General features: G+C 39.4%; 1 protein-coding gene across 2 annotated transcripts in view; it reads right to left on the bottom strand.

The window, feature by feature from the left end:
- WDR41 (WD repeat domain 41) overlaps positions 1-18,528 on the bottom strand; it is a 63,909-nt gene extending 45,381 nt beyond the window's left edge. For both annotated transcript variants that reach the window (XR_005082275.2, XM_037143705.2), the window contains exons 1-2: positions 18,209-18,528; positions 15,885-16,000 (exon numbers count right to left, since the gene is read on the bottom strand). Coding sequence is in view for 1 of the 2 variants with exons in the window: in XM_037143705.2 (XP_036999600.1) it covers positions 15,885-16,000; positions 18,209-18,259 (167 nt within the window). In the remaining variant the exon portion in view is untranslated. The remainder of the gene's footprint in view (positions 1-15,884; positions 16,001-18,208) is intronic.
- Between the last annotated feature and the right edge of the window lie 5,835 nt (positions 18,529-24,363).

Raw genomic sequence — 24,363 nt, forward strand, 5'->3', positions numbered from 1 at the left:
ATATTTAAGTATTGCAAAGGCTTTGTAAAATAATACTATTAATGTAACCTCACTTTTCCCAATTACCATTATTAATGTATCAGTGTATTTTCATAGCAAAAATAGAAATTTGAAGTTTAAAACCCAGAATCTCACCATGAAGATAATTCCTTTTATTTTTCATTGTTCCTGTCCTGTTATTATGCATAGCCTTCAAGTTTTCTTAATTTGAAACCGAGTCTTTAAAAATACTCATTGCAACTGTATAATTAAATGACTAAACAAAAGGTATATGCATAAAAACAAGCTTAACAAGGCATAGTTTAATAAAGACCTATAACAGAATGTCTAGAATGTTCCATTCTCTCCTCTCCTAATTATAAAATATAATTTATTGTGAGTCAATGATTTACTCATTCATTCCAGAAATATTTATTGAGCACTAACCATATAACATATAGATTAATGAGAGCTCCTAAAAGTAAAGATCAATGAGATAGTTCTTGACCTTGAAGAGCTCATAGTTTACATTACCTAGTAATGTTACAGGGTCCAGATCATGTATTCATTGAGAATCCTCGTTTATACTCATTTTAATTCATAGAAATCATTCCCTCATTTCCTCCCCCCAACCCCCGTGGGCTCAAGGTGGGCAGACACCATGCTGAGCCTCTTCATCTTGATCCTCACTTTCTCCGATACTTTCTCCCAAGAGACTCTTTGACCATTATACCAAAAATAGAGTGTATGAGGGACTTCCAGCCAAGATGGAGGTCTAGACACACTGGAGGAGACACAGTGTGCCTAGACACACTGGAGGAGACACACTGTGCCTCCTCGCACAACCAAAAGAACAACAAATTTAAAAACAAAAAACAACGATAACTGACATAAAATCCAACAGTATGGAAGTCCGACAACCAAGGAGTTAAAGAAGAAACATCCATCCAGATAGGCAGGAGGGGCAGAGACAGGCAGCCAGGCAGAGAGGACTCACGGCAAGGCAGCAGCTAGAAGACAGGGGGGCAAGGCTGTGGCCAGCAGACCTGGCAAGGCCATGGATTGTGGAGCTGGCAGTCCCACAGTCACATGCAGATAAACCAGGAAAAACAACTGGGGAGTGAGACAGACCACACAACCCAGAGTTCCAGCGGGTAAATAAAGCCTCAAACCTCTGATTAAAAACACCTGTAGGGGTTGAGGCAGCAGCAGGAGAAATGCTCAGCCTCACAGGACAGTTTGTTGGAAAGACCCACAGGGTCCTAGAATGTACACAAAACCCACCCACCCACCCAGGAATCAGCACCAGAAGGGCCCAATTTGACTGTGGGTAGCAGGGAAAGTGACTGAAATCTGGCAGAGAGTGGAGAAAGCAGCACTGTTCCATTTTGGACCCCTCTCCCACATACAGCATCACAACCCAGAGACTGGGTTGCCCAGCCCTGGTGAACACCTAAGGCTCCACCCCTTACTAAGTAACAGGCGCACTGAGCAAAGTTCCAGAAAAAATACAACTAAGTGATAAAGAGACAGCCAACCTATCAAATGCACAGTTCAAAACATTGGTGATCAGGATGCTCATAGAACTGGTTGAATATGGTTGCATGTTAGATGAAAAAATGAAGGCTATGCTAAATGAAATAAGTGAAATAAAGAAAAACATACAAGGAACCAAGAGTGATGGGAAGGAAACTGGGATTCAAATCAACACTGTAGACCAGAAAAAAGAAACATTCAACCAGAACAGAATGAAGAAACAAGAAATAAAAAAAATGAGAGGCTTAGGAACCTCCAGGACAACTTTAAACACTCCCAACATTCGAATCATAGGGGTGCCAGAAGGAGAAGAGGAAGACCAAGAAAACAACAACTTATTTGAATAAATAATGGAGAACTTCCCCAATCTGGCAAAGGAAATAGACTTCCAGGAAGTCCAGGAAGCTCAGAGAATCCCAAAGAACTTGGACCCAAGGAGGAACACACCAAGGCACATCATCATTAAGTCACCCAAAATTAAAGGTAAGGAGAAAATCTTAAAAACAGCAAGGGAAAAGGCGATAGTTACCTACAATGGAGTGCCCTTAAGACTGTCAGCTGATTTCTCAAAAGAAACCTTACAGGCAAGAAGGGGCTGGAAAGAAGTATTCAGAGTCATGAAAGGCAAGGACCTACATCCAGGATTGCTCTATCCAGCAAAGCTTTCATTTAGAATGGAAGGGCAGATAAAGTGCTTCTCAGATAAGGTCAAATTCAAGGAGTTCATCATCACCAAGCCCTTATTATATGAAATGTTAAAGGAACTTATCTAAGAAAAAGAATATAAAAAATATGAACACTAAAATGACAACAAACTCAGTTATTAACAACTGAACCTAAACAAAAACAAACTAAGCAAACAACTAGAACAGGAATAGAATCACAGAAATGGAGACCATATGAAGGGTTATCCGTGGGGGAATGGGTGGGAAGAGAGGGGTAAAAGGTATAGAAAATAAGTAACAAATGATAGGCAGAAGATAGGGGGAGGTTAAGAATAGTATACGGAATGTAGAAGCCAATGAACTTATATGTATGACCCACGGACATGAACTAACGTGGGGGAATGGGGTGGGACGGGGTACACAGGGCAGAGGAGAATAAAGGGGGGAAATCAACAACTGTAATGGCATAATCAATAAAATATATTTAAAAACTGTTTTCTGAAAAAGAAAAGTCATTCCCTTTAAACACCTTCCCTTTGAACACTGAGAAAATGTACTCTTATTCTTACCAACTGAGGACTGAAAGAACAGCCAAAGCTTCACAAATATTTGTATAAAATAAAATATCATCACAAGTAATTCCTGTTCATTACCTAAGTGTGTATTTAACTGCTTTTATTCATGTGAATGTAATTCTATTAAGTCAAAGATGCTACAAATTCAAATATAATCTTCAAGGACATATTAAAAAGTATAACCCATCAACCCGACCATAACCCCTCCATATTTAATATCCACATAACCATAAACCACTAGAAAAATCAAAATAGAACATTATTATGGACAATACAAAAAAATCCCTGTGGTTAACTAACTTCCCACCTAATCCACGAGTATTTTCTAATACATGATGCAGCTACAATAGTATATATTTTTATAATAAAGTTAAAAAATGCTTCTGCAATACCTGAAACCAAATAAAAATAAAAAATAACAAAGTTTTCACATAAATAGATTTTTACTTATCTTGTATGTTAGAACTACTTGAAGAAAATTAGAGAAGTATATAGAGACTTTTAATATAAGTTAAAGGGAATTTCAAAGCATTTTTAGAAGTCATAGACATTGCCACTAATTCTCTCATTAGGTCTTCTTAAACATTAAAAAATTTCCCCTTAAAAAAAGGAGACACACACGCACAACTCTAAAATCTGAATGCTTAAAGTCCTTTTCCAGCTCACAAAAAGAATGAAGATGGGAAGATTTCCTAGTTCCCATGGTCATTTGGGAAGGTAAAAACCTTTGGTAAATCCTCCCATGCCCCAGAACACAAATAGAAAGCTAACCTACACATCAAGTTTACAAGTATTAGAACACCAAAAACTCCCTGTGACTTCTCCCCATTAACCTAAGCTCAAGTTTCCATGAAAGAGCTACAATTAGAGAAGCATCTCTGGCTTCTCCCTCTCCCCACTGATCTAGTAAATAGTTTGAGAGAAGGAATTGGACATGCTCAGTCCATACTCTTCTGGGTTTTTTTCTGAGGATTTTTCTGTTCAGAGAAAGAACATTCTGCTTTGCTCTTATTTTTGAGGTAAGCCTATATTTGAGTGGAAGGTTTACAGATGTCCAATTGCACCACTGATTCAGGGAACAAGTCTACCTAACTCAGGGTGATGTATTAAGAAACCCACTGTGGTTGTATCTAATGCCAGATCCTTTAATCCAGTCTTTTGTCAGTTATTAGTTTATCAAGTTGATATGTTCTTATCCATCTATGTGATTTCTGCATCTAATAATAGCTAAGAAAAAGTTTTATTTTATACTTAAGCAAAAAGTATCTTTTAAATAGGTATTTTTATTTCCTCTATAACAAATATATATCTTTTTTTACATTATGGATAATTTAAATATTTATAAAGGTGGAAACAGTATAATAAAAGTCCTCATGTACTCATCATGTCTTTTTTTAATGTTTTATTGATTATGCCATTACAGTTGTCCCATTTCCCCCTTCATTCCCCTCCACCCTGCACACCCACTCCCCCCATTCCCCCCCCTTAGTTCACGCCCATGGGTCACAAGTTCTTTAGATTCTGTATTTCCCATACTATTCTTGTCCTCCCCCTGTCTATTTTCTACCTACCATCTATGCTACTTAATCTCTGTACCTTCTCCTCTCCCCTCCTCCCACTCCCCTGTTGCTAACCCTCCATGTTATCTCCCTTTCTATGGTTCTGCTCCTGATCTAGCTGACCTCTTAGTTTGCTTTTGTTTTAGGTGTGGTTGTTAATAATTGTAAGTGTGCTGTCCATTCACTGTTCATATTTTTTATCTTCTTTTTCTTAGATAAATCCTTGTAACATTTCATATAATAAGGGCTTGGTGATGATGAATTCCTTGAACTTGACCTTATCTGAGAAGCACTTTATCTGCCCTTCCATTCTAAATGAAAGCTTTGCTGGATAGAGTAATCTAACTTGTAGGTCCTTGCCTTTCATGACTTGGAATACTTCTTTCCAGCCCTTTCTTGCCTGTAAGGTTTCTTTTGAGAAATCAGCTGACAGTCTGATGGGAACTCCTTTGTAGGTGACTGTCCCCTTATCTCTTGCTGCTGCTTCTAGGATTCTCTCCTTCATTTTAATCTTGGCTAATGCAATTATGATGTGCCTTAGTATATTCCTCTTTGGGTCCACCTTCTTTGGGACTCTGAGCTTCCTGGATTTCCTGGAAATCTATTTCCTTTGCCAGTGTGGGGAAGTTCTTTATTATTTGTTCTAATAAGTTTTCCACCTGTTGCTCTTCCTGTTCCCCTTCTGGTACCCCTATAATTCAGATGTTGGAATGTTTAAAGATATCCTGGATGTTACTAAGCCTCTCCTCATTTTGTTGAATTCTTGTTTCGTCATTGTTTTCTGTTTGGTCGTTTTTTTTTTCTTCCTTCTGGTCCACTCGATTGATTTGAGTACCAGTTTCCTTCTCATCACTATTGTTTCCCTGTGCATTTTGCTTCATTTCACTTAGTGAAGCCTTCACTTCTTCATCTACTTTGTGACTAAAATCAACCAGTTCTGTGAGCATCCTGATCACCAGTGTTTTGAACTGTGCATCTGACCTTGGCTATCTCTCGGTCACTTAGAAGTATTGGCTCTGGGGCTTTGAGCTGTTCTTATTCTTGAGCCATAATGTTTTGGTCTGTTTGTACCTCTTACATAAGAGGTGTGGAGCCTTAAGTGTTCACCAAGGCAGGGCAACCCAGGTTGCTGGGTTGTGATGCTGTATGTGGGGGCAGAGTCAGAGAGGGGCAATGGCATTTTTTTCTGCTCTCTCTTGAATTTTGGTCCCCTCTGCTGCTTCCCACAAGCAAATTGGGCCCTTCTGATGCTGGTTCCCAGGTATGTGGGCCTGTGTACCCTCCAAGACCCTGTGGGTCTCTCCAACGAACTCTCTGTGAGCCTGGCGGCCTCTCCCAGCACCTTGACCCCTGAAAGTTTTTCCAATTGGTGCTTTCAGGCTTTAACTCCTGGCTTGCGTGCTCTACCTCACTGCTCGCTCCTTTGCCTGGTTTATCTGCATGTGAAAGTATGACCAAGGTTAGCCAGCCGCCTTGCACCCTCACTGGGTCTGCCAGTTGCCACCCTGCACCTGGGATCTGCCAACCGCTGCCTGCGTGCCTGGCCGCGCCTGGGTGGGTCTGGCCACTTTTTCCTGCCCTGACCCGTCCCCACCAGCTGCTAACTCCACCCCTCTTACCGGTCTGGATGAATGGTTTGTTGTTGTCGGATGTCAGGACAGTTCAATTTTCTGTTTTGGTTGTGTTCTGGTTTTTAAATATTTGTTGTTCATAAACTTGGTTGCGCGAGGAGGTTCAGTGTTTCCACCTGTGCCTCCATCTTGGCCGGAAGTCCTCATCATGTCTTCAAAAATGATCAAGTAATGGCCAGCATTGTTTGGTACATATGACACCCAAATCCCCCTCCACACATCATTTTGAAGCAAATCCCAATTTCACTTCATCAGTAACTATTTCAGTATGTATCTCTTAGGACTCTTTCACATCACAACTAAAGTTAACAACATTTAATTCCTTAATGACATCACATAGGCAGTCAATGATCAAATTTCCCTGTCTCACATTTTTAAAGTTAATTAGAAGCAGGATCTAAATAAGGTTCATACATTACAACTGGTTGGCATACCTTTAATGTCTCTTTGATTCCTTTTTCCTATTTTTTCCTGGCAATTAAGAGTCTGGGTTTTTTTTTTAAGATTTTATTTCTTTATTTTTAGAGAGAGAGGAAGGGAAGGAGAAAGGGAGAGAAACATCAATGTGTGGTCGCCTCTCATGCACCCCACACTGGGGACCTGGCTTACAACCCAGGCATGTGCCCTGACTGGGAATCAAACCAGTGACCCTTTGGTTCGCAGGCCAGCACTCAATCCACTGAGCTACATCAATGAGAGCAAGAGTTTGTTTTACAGAATTCTCTTGCTCGCTGCCTTCCATTGTTGCCATTTAACATGTACTTTTGTCCCCTGTATTTCTGGTAAATTAAGAGATTTAATCAAATTAAAATTTACTTTTTGGTAAGGCCACTTCATAAGGCCACTTGTATACTCCACCAGGAAATATAATTTCTGGCAATCTTGTGTGTGTGTGTGTGTGATGTTAATAGCCACTGCCTAATTTGTTACTCTACTAGAGTTGCAAAATTACAGTATTCCAATTCTATGATTCTTTCTAGTTTGAATTCTTCTATAAAGAGAAATTTCCTCCCATCAATTATTACAGATCCTAAGATATAGTTTGCATAGGAAAGGCAGTATAGATCTTAACTTGCAGATAGCTCTCTGAGAGAGGACAAGCTGCCCAGATGTGAGGAGTGAAGTTTTTTGCCTCTAGCTATTGACTTCAGGGTACATTTCCACTTTCAAGCCAAGATCATTACTATCTCACTTCGCACCCCAGGTATTGGGAATAAGTAAGATGGTGGAAGCCACAGCATATTCTTAGATGATCCTCAGCCAATGACTAAGCAAGGCAGAACACAATCCTGCTTCCTCCTTTTTCCCTTCATTGGCACTTTCTCTGTAATAAACTTTTTTGCATGCATAACTCCACTTTATATTCTGCTTCCTATTGAATCCAGGCATTGGGAGGATCGAAATCATCTTGACTATCAATTTTCTCTGAATGTTCATGAGGAAGTTATTCTTAGCTTAAGAATATTTTTTTAGATATGTAACATATTATTTGTTTAGTAAACTATCAAACCATACTGAGTTCATTTAGTTTCTTGTGAATATACAGCTTCACCAGCCATTCCAGGAGCATATTATGCTCTCCACTCTGGCATTTCATGGGTCACCTAAATTCTTTTCCAGTCATAATCACCATTCTACATAACCTTGTCTGTTTCCTGGAGTAGCAAGGAATGGTCAAATGAGCAACAGAGAAAACTCATCTTAAAATGTGTTATAAACTCGGTTTAGTTTAATGTGTCAAATGCTAGAGTATTACATGCAATTTTAGCACAGTTCACTTTTTGGAAGACTCTTGCTGAGTCTTAGCCTTCTTTAGTGATCTCCCAATCAATATGACCCTCACTTCATGTTCAAAAAAATACTAAAGAAAAGAAAAGCCAGCTGTCTGTTAGGTTACACAGGATTTATTTGGTATCTTCAAAAACCAATGAGAAAATTTTCCACTCACTGATTTTAGCTGAGCTACCGAGAAAACAAGAAAATCCTTCTGCAAAATTCTCAATAAACTGATATTATCTAAAGACTTGAAGCGTGAAACCTGGATTACAACAGCTGACCAAAAAACTAGAATGTAATGTCTATAAAAACTAAATAAAAACATATAAGTTATAACAATATAATACTTATTTAAGGTATTACTGTAATTTGGCAATACATAAGCAATATACACATGTAATGTTAAAGGTAATTTTGAACTGTTAAAATAAGAATGAAAATTTTGAGCTTTTAATTCCACTTGTAATAAACATTTATATAGTTTACAGATTTTTTATGTCTTTCTTATCCATTATGACTAAATTTTAGTTCACTACAGAATTAATTTTTTTAAACAAAACACAGATTGAAAGTTCTAAAGGTGTGTGTGTGATTGAAAAACTTACTTATATGGAAATTTTCAGACAGTAATGACTTGAGTACAAAGAATTAAGTGTAATTTGTGCAGTAATACCTTCACTTCATTGGAAAAGCCAGAAAGTAGGCTTTTTCATTTATTCTAGACATTTAGATTCTCTGTGTTAGATAGAAAACATGGCTACAAATTGTTCTCCCTCCCTATGTCACTGTTTGCAAAAAGTCCTAGTTGCTTTTCCCATCAAGAGGTACAATTTATTTTTCCACTTACTGAATTTGTGCCTACTCCTGACTTGCTTCAGACCATGAAACAGCACCAAACATGATACAAACAGAGACTTGCAAAGTTTTACACTGGGGTTTGCCCTGTTGCCGGAACTAGAACTCCACGATCACTATGTGAACAAGCACTTGAGCAACCACATGGAGAGAGACCCCAATCATCCCAGCAGAGGCCATTATGAATCAGACAGCTCCAACCAACCTACCTGTTGACCACAGATGCATAAGTGGACCTAACCAAGAACAAGTTGACCCTTGTATAGATGAAAAAACACCTACCCAGCTGAGCCTAATCCAAATTGCCATCCTGAAAAATAGTGAGCTATGATATAGTGGTTGTTTTAAACAACTAAGTTTGGGGTGATATTTGACAGAGCAATTGATAACTGGTAGAATCTACTGGTAGAGCAACTGATAACCATCTACAGCTTTTTACTGTTTACAGAACTTGTACTGTATCACTGAACAAGTGACATATACATAAGCACCACCGTGGGGAAAATGTAATCAAATACCAGCATTCAGGCAATGATCTTTGTTCTACAAGATGGCCTCTCCAGGAGAGTGCTCTTCCACCTAGGTACTAAGACTAACCAAGAGGACATTGGAGAGGGCAAACAGCAATGAACATGAAATCTTAACAGTTGATCTACATAAAAATTCAAAGACCATGCTCTGAAAGTATACTGTCTATTTTTTACTTAACTTTTAGACAAAATGATTTGAGGATTCCTTAATGTCCAAATATTAGTGATTATGGTCTACCAAATTATTTGGGATTTTTTTAACCAACCCAGAAATTTACTATGGTGAAATATGGTACAAGAAAACTTTATCCAAAATCCTATCATCCCAGAAATGTTTAGTTTCAAAGATCTAACTAAATGAAGATAGTATCTCTTAGGACCTACCAACAATGACCATTACCAAAAAGGCTGAAGATTATTATACTTTGGTTAACAAGCTATGATTTGTTCAGCTTATATCACAACAGAATGTTGATAGGCTAGTAATATATATGAGGTGACTCTTTTCAAGCAAAAGATGAGGAGCCTTTTGTTGTATAATAATTTGGCTGGATTTTGTCCCTAGTTTCTAGAACGAAGTGGGGCTCCTCAGACCTTACCTGATTTTATGCTAACAAGATGACTCAGGATAGATCTCCAGTTTAAGGATGGAGGCTGACCATCTGGGAAATATGAACAATGTAACCAGGGGACTGGGACTTTGAGCTATGGATATCAGTCTGATCTCCAAGCTAGGGAAGGGATAGTAGCTAGAATTTGAGTTTAACCACATGGCAAATAATTTAAGATTGAGTCAATGCCTCCACCCAGTCAAGATGCTTCACCTACTTGTTCAACCATAAGAAGGATCACAACTAACCTCAAAACAAAAAACACCCAGAACTGCCATAAAATCAAACTGTATAGAAGTCCAACACCTAAGGATTTAAAGAAGCCATATTCATCTAGACTGACAGGAGTGACAAAAACAGGGAGCCAGGGCAGAGAGGACATGGTGTGACAGCAGTGAGGAGGCGGCAGCAGAGGCTGGCAGAACAGGCTGTCCCACATTCACATGTGGTAGATAAAAATCGAAGGAATACTGGGGAGCAAGTAATCTCAGTCCCAGGCAAGACCACAAGCCCAGGGTTCCAGTACAAGGGAAATAAAGCCTTACAACTTCTGGCTGTAAAATCCAGTGGGGGCTAGGGTGGTGGAAGAAACTGCCAGTCTCTCAGGAGAGTCTGTTTAAAGGGCCTGCATGGCCCATATGCAAACCCACCTACACTGGGAACCACCACCAGAGCAATAGCTAGAAGGGTATAGGTAGCATATAGGAAGTAGGTGAAGTGACTGAAAACCAGGCAAGTGCTGAGAAAGCCTCCAGCAGACAGGCAGTGGCATTGTCCCCTCTCTGATCCTTCCCCAACATACAGAGCCACAAAGTGGTGCTTCGCTCTGGCAATTGCCTAAAGCTCCACTCCACACAATTTATAGGTACTTTTTATAGGGAGTCAAAGCAGCTCTACTTAATACACAGAAACAAACACGGAGGCTGCCAAATTGAGGAGACAAAGAAATATGGCTCAAATGAGAGAACAGAACAAAACCCCAGAAAAAGAACTAAACAAAATGGAGACAGCTAACCTATCAGATGCAGAGTGCAAAATACTGGTGATAAGGATGCTTAGGGAACTAAATGAGTATGGCAAAAGCATAAGGGAAGAAATGAAGGCTACACGAAGTGAAATAAAGAAAAGCCCAGAAATTTCCAGCCAAGATGGAGGCATAGGTAGACACACTGTGCCTCCTCGAACAACCAAAATAAGGACAACAACAATTCAGAAACAAAGTAACGACCAAAACTAAAAGAAAATTGAATTGCATGGAAGTCTGACAACCAAGGAGTTAAAATAGACACATTCACCCAGACCAGTAGATGGGGCAGAGTTCAGCAGATGAGTAGAGAGGGGCTGCGGAACAGGAAGCAGTTAACACCGGTGCGTACGGTACCCCGGGCGCACAAGGCACTTTAGGTGCTCAAGGCAGCACCCAGCAGACCCTGGGCACCCAGGAGGCAGCTGCCAGACCCCAGACATGAGGTGGCAACGGGCAGAACCAGCAATGCGGCTATTGAGAAGCAGGGCACCTTGCACAAGGTGGCTGGCTGACCCAGCAGTGGTCCCACATTTGCAGGCAGGTAACTGGGGAACGAGACTGACCCATCGTGCAACCCAGGGTCCTAGCGCTGGGAAATAAAAGCCTCAAAACACCAATTGAAAACACTTGTGGGGGCTGAGGCACAGGGAGAGACTCCCAGCCTCACAGGAGAGTTCACTGGAGAAACCCACAGGGTCCTAGAATGCACACAAGCCCACTCACACGGGAATCAGCACCAGAAAGGCCCAGTTTGCTTGGGGGAAGCAGTGGAAGAGATTGAGGTGCAACAGACAGCAGAGCAAAGCACCATTTTTTCCCTCTCTGAACCCACCCCCATATACAGTATCATAACCCAGTGACTTGGGTTGCCCTGCCCTGGTGAACACCTAAGGCTCCTCCTTACATAATAGGTGCAAACAGACCAAAACATTATGGATCAAGCAGAAAAACAGCTCAAAGCCCCAGAACCAATACTTTTTTTTTTTTTAAAGATTTTATTTATTTATCTTTAGAGGGGAAGGGAAGGAGAGAGGGAGAGAAACATCAATGTGTGGTTGCCTTCCTGTGTCCCCTCCTGGAAACTGGCCTGCAACCCAGGCATGTGCCCTGACTGGGATTTGAACTGCGATTCTTTAGTTCACAGGTTTGCACTCAATCCACTGAGCTACACCAGCCAGGGCAGAACCAATACTTCTAAGTGACTAAGAGAGAGCCAACCAGATGCACAGTTCAAAACACTGGTGATCAGGATGCTCACAGAATTTATTGATTTTAGTCACAAATTAGATGAACAAATAAAGGCTAAACTAAGTGAAATGAAGTGAAATGCACAGGGAAACAATAGTGATAGGAAGGAAACTGGGACTCGAATCAATGGAGTGGACCAGAAGGAAGAAAGAAACATTGAACCAGAACAAAATGAAGAAACAAGAATTCAAAAAAATGAGGAGAGGCTTAGGAACCTCCAGTACATCTTTAAACATTCCAACATCCGAATTATAGGGGTACCAGAAGGGGAACAGGAAGAGCAACAAGTGGAAAACTTATTTGAACAAATAATAAAGGAGAAATTCCCCAATCTGGCAAAGGAAATAGACTTCCAGGAAATCCAGGAAGCTCAGAGAGTCCACCAAAGAAGGTGGACCCAAAGAGGAATACACCAAGGCACATCATCATTACATTTGCCAAGATAAAAATGAAGGGGAGAATCCTAGAAGCAGCAGCAAGAGATAAGGGACAGTCACCTACAAAGGAGTTCCCATCAGACTGTCAGCTGATTTCTCCAAAGAGACCTTACAGGCAAGAAGGGGCTGGAAAGAAGTACTCCAAGTCATGAAAGAAAAGGACCTACAAGTTAGATTACTCTATCCAGCAAAGCTTTCATTTAGAATGGAAGGGCAGATAAAGTGCTTCTCAGATAAGGTCAAGTTGAAGGAGTTCATCATTACCAAGCCCTTATTATATGAAATGTTACAAGAATTTATCTAAGAAAAAGAAGATAAAAAATATGAACACTAAAATGACAACAAACTCACAGTTATTAACAACTGAACCTAAACAAAAACAAAAACGAAGTAAGAAAACAACTGGAACAGGAACAGAAACACAGAAATGGAGATCACATGGAGGGTTAGCAACAGGGGAGTGAGAGGAGGAGAGAGGGGGAAAAGGTACAGAGAGTAAGTAGCACAGACAGTAGGTAGAAAATAGACAGGGAGAGGACAAGAATAGTATGGGAAATACAGAATCTAAAGAACTTGTGACACATGGACATGAACTAAAGGGAAGGGGGAATGTGGGAGGGAGAGGGTGTGCAGGGTACAGGGGAATGAAGCAGGGGAAATGGGACAACTGTAATAACATAATCAATAAAACATTTAAAAAAAAAGAAAAACCCACAAAGAACCAACAGTGAAGGGACAGAAGCCAGGGTTCAAATCAAAGATTTGGAACATGAAGAAATAAACAGTCAACCAGAACAGAATGAAGAAACAAGAATTCCAACACTAAGGAGAGAATAAGAAGGCTCTGGGACATCTCCATATGTGCCAACATACAATCATTGGGATGTCAGAAGAAAAGAAAGAGAAAGAAACTGGAAAGTTATTTGAAAGAATAATGAAAGAAAATTTCCCTAATTTGGTGAAGGAAATAGGCATGCAAGTCCAGGAAGCACAGGAATCCCAAACAAGTTGGACCCAAAGAGGACCACACCAAAACACATCATAATTAAAATACCAAAGGTTAAAGATAAAGAGAGAATCTTAAAAGCAGCAAGAGAAAAAGGAAGGAGTTATCTACAAAGAAGTTCCTATTAAAAGTATCAGCCGATTTCTCAAAAGAAACCTTGCAGGCTAGAAGGGACTGGCAAGAAGTATTCAAAGTGTTGAAAAACAAAAGCCTACAAACTAGATGACTCTATCCAGCAAAGCTATCATTTAGAATGGAAGGACAGATAAAGAGCTTCCCAGACAAGGTCAAGTTAAAAGAGTTCATCATAACTAAGCCCTTATTATATGAAATGTTAAAGGAACTTACCCAGGAAAAAGAAGATCAAAACTATGAACATTAAAATGACAACAAACTCCCAACTATCAAAAACTGAATCAAAAAACAAAAACAAAAACAAACTAAGTAAACAACTAGAACAGGATCAGAATCATAGACACAGATCATTTGGAGGGTTAACATTTGGGAGGGGAAGGGGGAGAATAGGAGAAAAGGTACAGGGAATAAGAAGCATAATTGCTAGGTACAAAATAGACAGGGGGTTGTTTAGAACAGTATAGGAAATGGAAAAGTAAAAGAAATTATATGCATGACCCATGGACATAAACTAAGGAGTGGGGATTGCTGGAGGGAGTGGGGGTATCAAGTGGACTCAGGCAAAGAGGGAAAAATTGGGACAACTGTAATAGAATAACCAATAAAATATACTTACAAAAACAATTAAGAATTTTAAAGAAATTTAAAAATATATCACTGATGATACACGCTGATGTCCTGAAGGGTGATGGATCCTGAGGACACAGAGTTTACACCTGGGACTCTCCCAAACCTTTGACTCGTGGACCTCTTTTTTTGCTGGTCCAAACTGAATCCTTTATAATAAAACTGTAATCCTAAATATAGTGCTTCCCTGAGTTCTGTCAGTCATTCTAGAAAATTATCAAACCTAAGGGGATGTGAGAATGTGTAGCCAGTTGGTCATAAGTGTGGGTGGCCTGGTAACCCTAGAAATTGCAGCTGTTGACTGAAGCAAGGGGAGTGTTGTGCAGGATTGTGCTTTTATCTAATCCTAACTCCAGTAAAGCACCAACAACCCTAAAATTGCATGTGACTGAAGCAAGGGGAGTGTTGTGCAGGATTGTGCTTTTATCTGTAAAATATGACCTAACTCCAGGTAGTATGAGAATTGCACTGCACATGGGAAAAGCAACTAAATACAAAGACATAACAAGAGCAGAGAGAAGACTGGTTAATAGACAACAGAAGTGACAGAATAGGAATAGTAACAGTAGCAGTCACCCATAGACTCAAAAATGAAAAGAAAAAAGAACAGTACTAAAGGCAAAAGAGACAACTGGAAGAATTGATTGGGAAACTAAAGTGGGGTTAGAGAGTACATTAAGTGTAGATGTTGCTGCACTTAATAGTCTGGGGACTTGTTAATTCATTTAACAATTATCTATTAATTACCTGCTACATATAAGGCACTGTGCCCCATATTAAGGGTATGTGGTGAACAACAGAAACATGGCCCCCACTCTCATGAAGTTTACATTTTATAGGGGAAGTTAAATACTAAATAGTTACACAATTAATTGTTACTGTGATACATCTTCCAAAGGATAAGCATATGATTGAATAAGGGGTTAGTAAACAGACATAAAGATCAGTAACAAGCTAAATCTATAGTCGTAAGATATATACACCTTCTATTTGCAAATATATTCAACACAATATTACACATTATCTCAAAGTAGTACATAATAATATAAATTTTTTATTTTTAATTATTATTGACATAGAATTTTATATTAGTTTTAGGTATACAACACAGTGACATTTATATATCTTACAAAGTACCACAATAACTGTAATAACCATTTGTCATCATAAATAGTATTGTAATATTACTGATTCCGTTCCCTTTGCTGAGTATTATTTAGCAAAGGGAACAGAATCAATAAAGGGACTCTATTTTAAAGAGACTGCATCAAGAAGGAAAAATTCAGATTAAATACTTACCTCATATTCCACTAAAAATAGCACATTCCCTTAGGTAAGTGGTATTTAAACAATTCCCATATCTGTCTGTCAAACTTAGGTTCACCTTAACCCCACCCAAATTTTAAAGTCATACAGTTCTCTGAACATAAAAAAAAGATATTTCTGATCTATAAAAAACAACCTGAAACAAAAATAAGCATCAAATCACCGGACATGACACCCTGACTTCTGAGCAAAACAGATTTCAGATACATATTTCATCAAGATTCAGAGGTCAATTTTTACTAAGTGTTGCTCATGATCAGTTTTCAATTTTTAAAAGAGATGGATTAATTTGAAGTTGTTTTTAATATAAAATTCCTAAAAACTTTCTAAACGAGTCAATTGGACAACTGGAGTTTCTTACCTGTAGTCATCTAACTGTACCAGAAATCGTACAATATCATGATGAGTTTTCAGTACAAGCAGTTCAGTGTAGGGGTTCTGGGTTTGTTCTTCACCTATTGTCTGCAAAGGAGATTTCTTGTATTGGGAAGGGGAGGAAGCCAAAACAAAAGAAATAAATAAAATTATTTATGATAAAAAGCATATTGGAATAAAACTGTATGGTATACATCTAAGAATACAAAGCTTAAAAAGCTGTATCATGTTCTAATACTACATACAGGGTAGGGCAAAAGTACATTTACAGTTGTGAGTACATTAAATAATTTATTCTTATAGTATTACTTATTATTGTATTATTTTCTATATAAAAAACTGTAAACCTACTTTTGCCCCACCCTGTACTGTTTCCCCTAGTATCAACTGACTGTCAATTTAACACAAAACATTTTTCTTACCACAAATCCACAACATAACTTTTAGTATTTTCAAATCACATTAAATTTACAAAAAGAGTGAATTTTATTTTGTGGAAATTAATGGGCCAATCCAACTCAGTATTTTCAAGTCGGTGTTTCTCAATTGGAATGTGGCAGAAACAAAACTGCAGGTCAAAAGGATAAAACAGAAAACAGACTAAAATAGTGCCTAACCCATTATAGGCACACATTATATGTTTGCTGAATGAGTAAGGAAGAAATGAAATCATTAAGAGTCAATGAATACAAGTGTGAAAAATAATATTGAGAAAGGTAACTGCTAACATTTACAGAGTATTAGATGGCAGCCCATATGTCAAATACTGTGCAAAGCAAACATGGCATATAACTCAATAACTATGTAAGTTAAGTCTTATTGACTCCATTTCTATAGTCAAACCCAGTACTAGTTCATAAAACCACTGATCTTAACCTCTAACAGCAGTTTTTCAAACTTGACACTTGGACCAGGTAATTCTTTGTTGCTCAGGGCTGTCCTGTGCACCACGGTGTTCAGCAGCATCCCTGGTTTCTACACAGTATGTGCCAACAGAAATTCATCCCCACCCCAAATTGTGACAACTGACAATGTTTCCAAACACTGCCAAATGTCCCTTAAGGGGTAAAATTATCCCAGCAGAGAAACACTGCTGGAACTAGAAGCCTAGATTCAAAGTTCTTGCATAAATCTAGGCAAATCGTTGCTTCTGATAATGAACAAATTCACAGCAGCTATGAAACTGAAATGTACTTTTATGCATGTTAAGTGTTGTACATTTCTTCATGTAAATGTTTTAAAAAAAATTCACTTCCAAATCAGTAATTTTTTATTTATCCCATGTCCCTTCTATCAATGAAAAGAGAAATCTGAAAACTATATACTACTTCCCCCAAACAAAAGTGTGTCAGATATGGCAAAACTAGTCAATAAATTCATCCAATAATGAGGGTTGTACAGAACTGTCATATATACATACTATATGGACAACTCAACCTGCCACAATCCTTCCATAATCTTCAGGATTTCAGCCTCTCTAAAATACGCCTAACTTTAAATGAGAAATACTTTTTTAAAAAAAATAGAGAATAAGCCTCAACTGCAAAGATGTGAGGAAGACTGAGAAGTTTTTGACTTACAACAATCCAAGTTTTCTATTTTTAACAGTCAAAACAAGTATTTTTATGAGAAATAAAAGGGAACTCAACACAAATTCTATTCATGGGGGGTATATGAGTTAAATTCCAGACCTCAGTACTTTTAAGGTTGCAAAACTACTTTATTCACAACATTTCATATATAAAACTCATTACAGTCTATTCAATCATTCAGGCCCATGAAGAAAACTTGACTAAGGAATAAAAAATAGCAATTAGATCATTTTCTTGACTTTGAAGGACTATATTAATTTTTAAATAATATATTTTTTGGTTCTTGGATAAAAAAGTCAAATCAACTTTATATGTCTTGAGTAAGCATCAGATGTTTTGGGGAAGTGATACCAATTCAAACAAACCAAAAGTGTAAAGCTGCAGTCACCACTTGATTCTATTGTAGTAAGTCAGATACTTTTTAAAAAGTGAAATGAGACTGGTTTAATTTGGGAGAAGACTAGCTGAGTGCATCCTTGAGCGTGCTGTTGAACCACATCAGCTTCATTTTCCTCATTTCCTGGAACAGGGCTACTCCGTTTAACTCACAGGGTTTTAGGAGGATCAAGTACAAATTAGCAGCAGAAAGAACACCCCCCTCCTCCTCCGCAGCAACACGTAGGCCCCGCCTCCGGAGCGGTCTCCTTTGTCTAGCCTCGGGTACCCGACTCAAACAGAAGCCTCAGCAGGGGCAGGCAGGTTCCACCCAGGGGTTTACCTCTGCCAGTCCCTGAGGTTCTCTGCTTCCCCCGATCAGCCATCGCAACATCCGGGTAAGATGGTGTCTGCCCCGCCCGAGTCAGCCCGAACTCTACGCCGGCCTCAGCCTCCTCCTACCTCTCAGGAAGCAGAGTAGTAGAGCTGCAAATACTTGCCACTCCAGATTTGCCCACGGAAGAAGCAGTGCAAAGCAGAACCCGCAAAAACGTTAAGATATTTGTCTGCAAAGCGCTGTCCTACCCAGCCACAGAGGATTTGTTTGAGGTAGCCAGCAGGGGAGCAGCAGCTGGAGCAAGGAGGCTCAGAAGCACCCACAGCTCCAAGTGAGCAGGCGCGGGGCGTTGCCCACTTTGCTGCTGAACTTAGGTAGCTCGAGCGGCCCCTGCTGGAAGTGTGTGGTGCAGCACCTGAGCCTGGTGAACAAGCGCCTACACATCAATAGTCCCCTAACTTCCTTGACTTAGCTGAGGGACCAGGAAACCGGGTTTCAAGAGCTGACTGAAGAAGGTGACATCTGTATCCAGACTAATCCAATGGCATGTGTGTATATCAGAATTACCCTGGCCATTATTTTTTTGTGTTATGTAGATACTGTGCTAAGGCTTTACATAAGTCCTCATAGTAATCCTACAGTTCCTATTTTATAAAGAAACTGAAGCTCTTAAAGACTGGACAGTTTGTCAAAAGCCAACAGCTAGGAAGTGGCAACACCGAGACTGGAACTCAATCTCCAAACTCTTGATTACTCTGCACGGTCTAACCCAGAATCTCCGTAAAGAATAGAGGGCAATTCATTCCTGTATTTGCCTACTAAACTTTCTTAGTCAAAGAGCTATGGTTCTCTACTCTGACTGCATATCACAAGTACCCAATACATATTTTGAAAAATATATTAGAATATAGGAACCAGAATTTGGAGAAAATTCCTCAGGTGATTCTGATGAATGACAAGGTTTCAGAATCACTGGCTTAGGAACTACTTATACACATGATTGTAAATGTTCATACGTATATTTGCATAGGTGACTGGTTCCAATGAGGATTCTAGCACTAAATTCTTAGAGAACCGAGCACAGGTGTCCCAACCAATATATTAATTCAACATACATGTACTAGGCACAAATACACTTGAGATTCAAAAGTAATCACATAAAATTGCTACTTTTTGGATCAAGGCAGAATATCAATAATAGAGCCATATACCCTACTTTAAGATAGGTTGGTTATGGACAGCTGCTCAATCTGACAGTCCCTAGAGAACTTAGATTTTCTATAATTCATCTTTGTATTTATTTTGAGTACACTTGACAAAGGAATACTCCCAAGGGTCAGGAGAAGTTTGCCCCAAATTGCAGTCTGCATGCTGTTGAAAACAGACCAAAACAGAGACTAGCCCCAGAGAAGGGGGACTCATCTTTAGCAAAACAAAAACCAAGAATACTAGGAATTTAGTCCTGGAGGAACAATCTTCAAGTGAGGCAACACAGTTGCCCAGGTAGCCTAAATTTTACCCTACTTTACTTTTCCAGGTTCTTTGGAGTTTGCACACTGCCCCATTATCCTGATCCAAAGAACACTCTTCTGGTCTTTAAAGCACTGTTCCAGAGGTAAACACTTTCTCCATTGGTTCTTTAGGAGAGCCGAAAAACAACTTTATAAAAAAATTATATTCTAGAATGACCTCAGGGAAGCTGGAGGAGTAAGAAGCATCAAAAATCCATCTTTCCACCTGGGTGACAACTGTGCTGTCAGAAACTGTGTGGAGTAACTATTTTGGAACTCATAAGTCTTTTTTTTTTTTTAGATTTTATTTATTTATTTATTTTCAGAGAGAAAGGGAAGGAGAGAAGGAGAGCAATATCAATGTATGGTTGCCTCTCATGTGTCCCCTGCTGGGAACTGGCCTGCAACCCAGGCATGTACCCTGACTGGGAATTGAACCATGGTTGTGTGGTTTGCAGGCCCATGCTCAATCCACTGAGCTACACCAGCCAGGGCCTGAATTCGTAAGTCTTTAAAATCTTGCAGCTTCCAGGGAAAATCTTGGCTAGCACAGATTCTGGCCACCACTGTTTCAACCTCAACTTTTCAACCCCAAGCTGCTTCCAGAGGATTTAAAGGAATAGCATGGTTGGTTTTTTTTTTTCCTCCACTGCACTTTTCTCCCTTTGAGAAGCTGGATATTTAAGGATTAGGACACTCAAAAGCAACCACATATGTAGAGGAATTACAAAGGCCACCACACATGCCCAGAAAAAATACAAGCTCAAAACTGACCTGAGGAGACCTTAAGCTTTCACCTCAGACTGATCCCCACCACAGAGACAACTTTCAACAATCATAAAAAAAAAGACAAAATAAATCAAAACAAAAATCCCTAGAAAATTCTGGGGAAGGCTAAGAATCTCATTTCCAGAGTTAACATATTAAAAGATTCAAATGTCCAGTTTTTAAAAAAAATTACAGGCATACAAAGAAACAGTAAAGTATGGCCAAACCAAAGGAACAAAATTAATTGACAGAAACTGATTCTGAAGAAGCCCACACATTGGACTTACTAAAGACTTTTTAACCTGCGAACCACAGGATCACAGTTCAATTCCCAGTCAGGACACATGCCTGGGTTGCAGGCCAGTTCCCAGCAGGGGACACATGAGAGGCAACCATACACTGATATTTCTCTCCCTCTCTCCTTCCCTTCCCCTCTAAAGATAAATAAATAAAATCTTTTAAAAAAGACTTCTTAAAATCAGTCTTAAAGAGATTCAAGGACCTAAAGGAAGACATGGATAAAGACAGGAAAATAACATATGAACAAAATGAGTATATCAATAAAGACAACGACCTTTAAACAAAAAGGAATCAAATGAAATTCTGAGGTTTAAAAAATACAATAACTGAAATGAAAAATACACTAGAGGGGTTCAAAAGCAGATTTAAGCAAAAAGAAAAAGAAACAGCGAAGGTAGGGCAATGCAAATTATCAAGTCTGAGGAACAAAAAGAAAACAGAGCAAAGAACAGTGAACAGAGCCTAAAGGACCTGTGGAATACCATCAAGTAGATCAACGAATGAATTGCAGGAGCCCAAGAAGGCAAAGAAAGTGACAAAGTGGCTTCAAACTTCCCAACTTTCATGAAAGACGTGATTCTGAAAGTCCAAGAAGGTTAATGACCTTCAAGTAATGTACATACAATGGAACAGCATTCATCCATGAAAAGAAAAATGAAATTTGTGTATTTCTACAAGACGTACTTTGAAAACATTGTCCTAACAAGACATTAGGACTTCCGCCAAGATGGAGGTTTAGGTGGATGTGCCGTGCCTCCTCACACAACCAAGTTTAGGGACAACTAAATATTAGCATCAGAAAACATAACCAGAACACGGAAAACTGAACTTTTCGGAAGTCCGTTAACAACAAATTCTTCAGCCCGACCGGCAAGGGGCGAAACCGGCATCTGGTGAGGAGTTACAAAGGAGGGCTCGGTCGGACGGGGCGCGGAATCCAGACGCGCGAATCCAGACGCACGGGTTCCAAACCCAGGATTGGACCTAGTGAGCGACCGAGAAACCCACCGGGTGAGCGACTGCAGAGGAGACAGTGGGGAGGTGGTGCAGCGTGTTGACTGCGGTTGCCTAATTGCGTGCAAGCGAGGGAGTGGGCGGTTGGACCGGCCGCGGCGGCAATAGACAGCGGCCAAGGCCATAGAGGGCGCCGCCATTTCCCGGCTCTGACCACGCCCCCACATACAGCGTCACAACCAAGCGACCTGGGACTCCAAGGTGCTGCTTCTCCCACTTAAAGGGCCAGAACAGACCAAAAATGTCGCAGGAAGACCTCAAAGCCCCACAGATAAATCTAAGCAACGAAGAAATAGCAAAACTCTCAGACGCACAGTTTAAAACACTGGTCATCAGCTTCCTCACAGATCTGGTGGATTATAGCCACAAATTAGAGAAACATATGAAGGCTAAATTAAGGGGAAATGAATGGAATTCCACAGGAAACCCATAGAGATGAAAAAAAAACTGGGACTCAAATCAATGGAGTGGACCAGAAGGAAGAAAAAAATGATCAAACAGAAAGGAATGAAGAAATAAGAATTCAGAAAAATGAGGAGAAGCTTAGGAACCTCCAGGACATCTTTAAACGCTCCAATATCCGAATTATAGGGGTACCAGAAGGGGGAAAGACACAACCACCAGTGGAAAAACTAATTGAACAAATAATAAAAGAAAATTTCCCCTATCTGGCAAAGGAAATAGACTTCCAAGAAATCCAAGAAGCCCAGAGAGTACCAGAAAAGTTGGACTCAAGAAGAAACACACCAAGGCATATCATAATTACATTAGCCAAAATTAAAATGAAGGAGAGAATCCTGGAAGCAGCAAGAGCTAAGGGGACAATCACCTACAAAGGAGTCCCCATCAGGCTGTCAGCAGATTTCTCAAAAGAGACCTTAAAGGCAAGAAGGGGCTGGAAAGAAATATTCCAAGTCATGAAATCTAAAGACCTACAACCAAGATTGCTCTACCCAGCAAAACTTTCATTTAGAACAGAAGGACAGATAAGGTGCTTCTCAGATAAGACCAAATTCAAGGAGTTCATCATCACCAAGCCCTTATTATATGAACATGTTAAAGGGACTTATCTAAGAAAAAGAAGTTAAAGAAACATGAACAGTGAAAGGACAACAAACTCACAGTTATTAACAACCACACCTAAAACGAAAGCAAACTAAAGGGACAGCTAGATCAGGAGTGGAAACATAGAAATGAAGATCTCAAGGAGGGTTAGCAACAGGGGAGTGGGAGGAGGAGATGGGGGGAGAAGGTACAGAAAACAAGTAGCATAGACAGTAGATAGAAAATAGATGGGGGGGGCAAGAATAGCATGGGAAATATAGAACCTAAAGGACTTGAGACACATGGACATTAACTAAAGGGGGGTAATGATGGGGTTGGGGGGGCAGGGTGGAGGGGAATGAAGGGGGGAATAGAACAACTGTAAGAGCATAATCAATTAAAAAAAAAAGACAAAAAAAAAAAGAAAACATTGTCCTTAGTAAAATAAGCCAGACAAAGAACAAATGTTATATGATTCCAAGTACATGAAGTCCTTAGAACATACAACTTCATATACAGAGAAAGAGGAATACAGGCTACCATGAGCTGAGGAGAGGGGAGAATTGAGCATTATTGCTTAATGGATACAGAGTTTATGTTAAGAATGATTTTTAAAAGTGTTGGGCATAGATAATGATGATTTTACAATAGTATAAATGCATTTAATGCCACTGAATTGTACAGTTACAGATGGCTAAGATGATAAATGTCATGTTATATATATATTTTACCACAAAAAAGACAAATAGATCAATGAAACAGAATATGGAGTCCAAAAATAGAATCATATACATACATATATATATATGTGTGTGTGTGTGTGTATATATATATACACACACACATATATATATATATATATGGAAACTGACTTTTTTTTTTTACAAAAGTAAAGGCCATTAGTAAAGACAGTCTTTTCAATGAATGATGCTAGAACAATTTGACATCCATATTCGAATCAATGATCTTCAATCTATATCTTACTCCATACGCAAAATTTCAGATGGATCATAGACATAAGCATAAAATCTAAAACTAAAAAAGTTCTAGAAAAAACAGAAAAAATCTTTATGACCTTGCATTAGGCAACATTTCTTAGATATGACCTCAAAAGCACAATATGTAAAAGAAGAAAATGATACTTCATGAAAATTAGTATTTCTTATCTTTAAAAGACATTGTTAAGAAATTGAAGGGGTGAGTTCCGCCAAGATGGAGGCATAGGTGGATGTGCCGTGCCTTCTCACACAACCAAGTTTAGAGACAACTAAATATTAGCAACAGAAAACACAGCCAGAGCACAGAAAATTGAACTTTTCGGAAGTCCGTTAACAACAAATTCTTCAGCCTGACTGGTAAGGGGTGAAACCAGTGGCTGATGAAGCGGGGTTGCACAAGAGGACTCGGTCAGACGGACTCAGGCGCGGAATCCAGACGCGCGGAATCCAGGTGCAGGGTTGGACCTAGTGAGCGACTGAGCGAGCCACCAGGCGAGCGACTGCGGAGGAGACAGCGGGGAAGGTG

Source organism: Artibeus jamaicensis, unplaced genomic scaffold (genome assembly GCF_021234435.1).
Source record: "Artibeus jamaicensis isolate MK-2021 breed Jamaican fruit bat unplaced genomic scaffold, CSHL_Jam_final contig_373, whole genome shotgun sequence".
Taxonomy (NCBI): domain Eukaryota; kingdom Metazoa; phylum Chordata; class Mammalia; order Chiroptera; family Phyllostomidae; genus Artibeus; species Artibeus jamaicensis.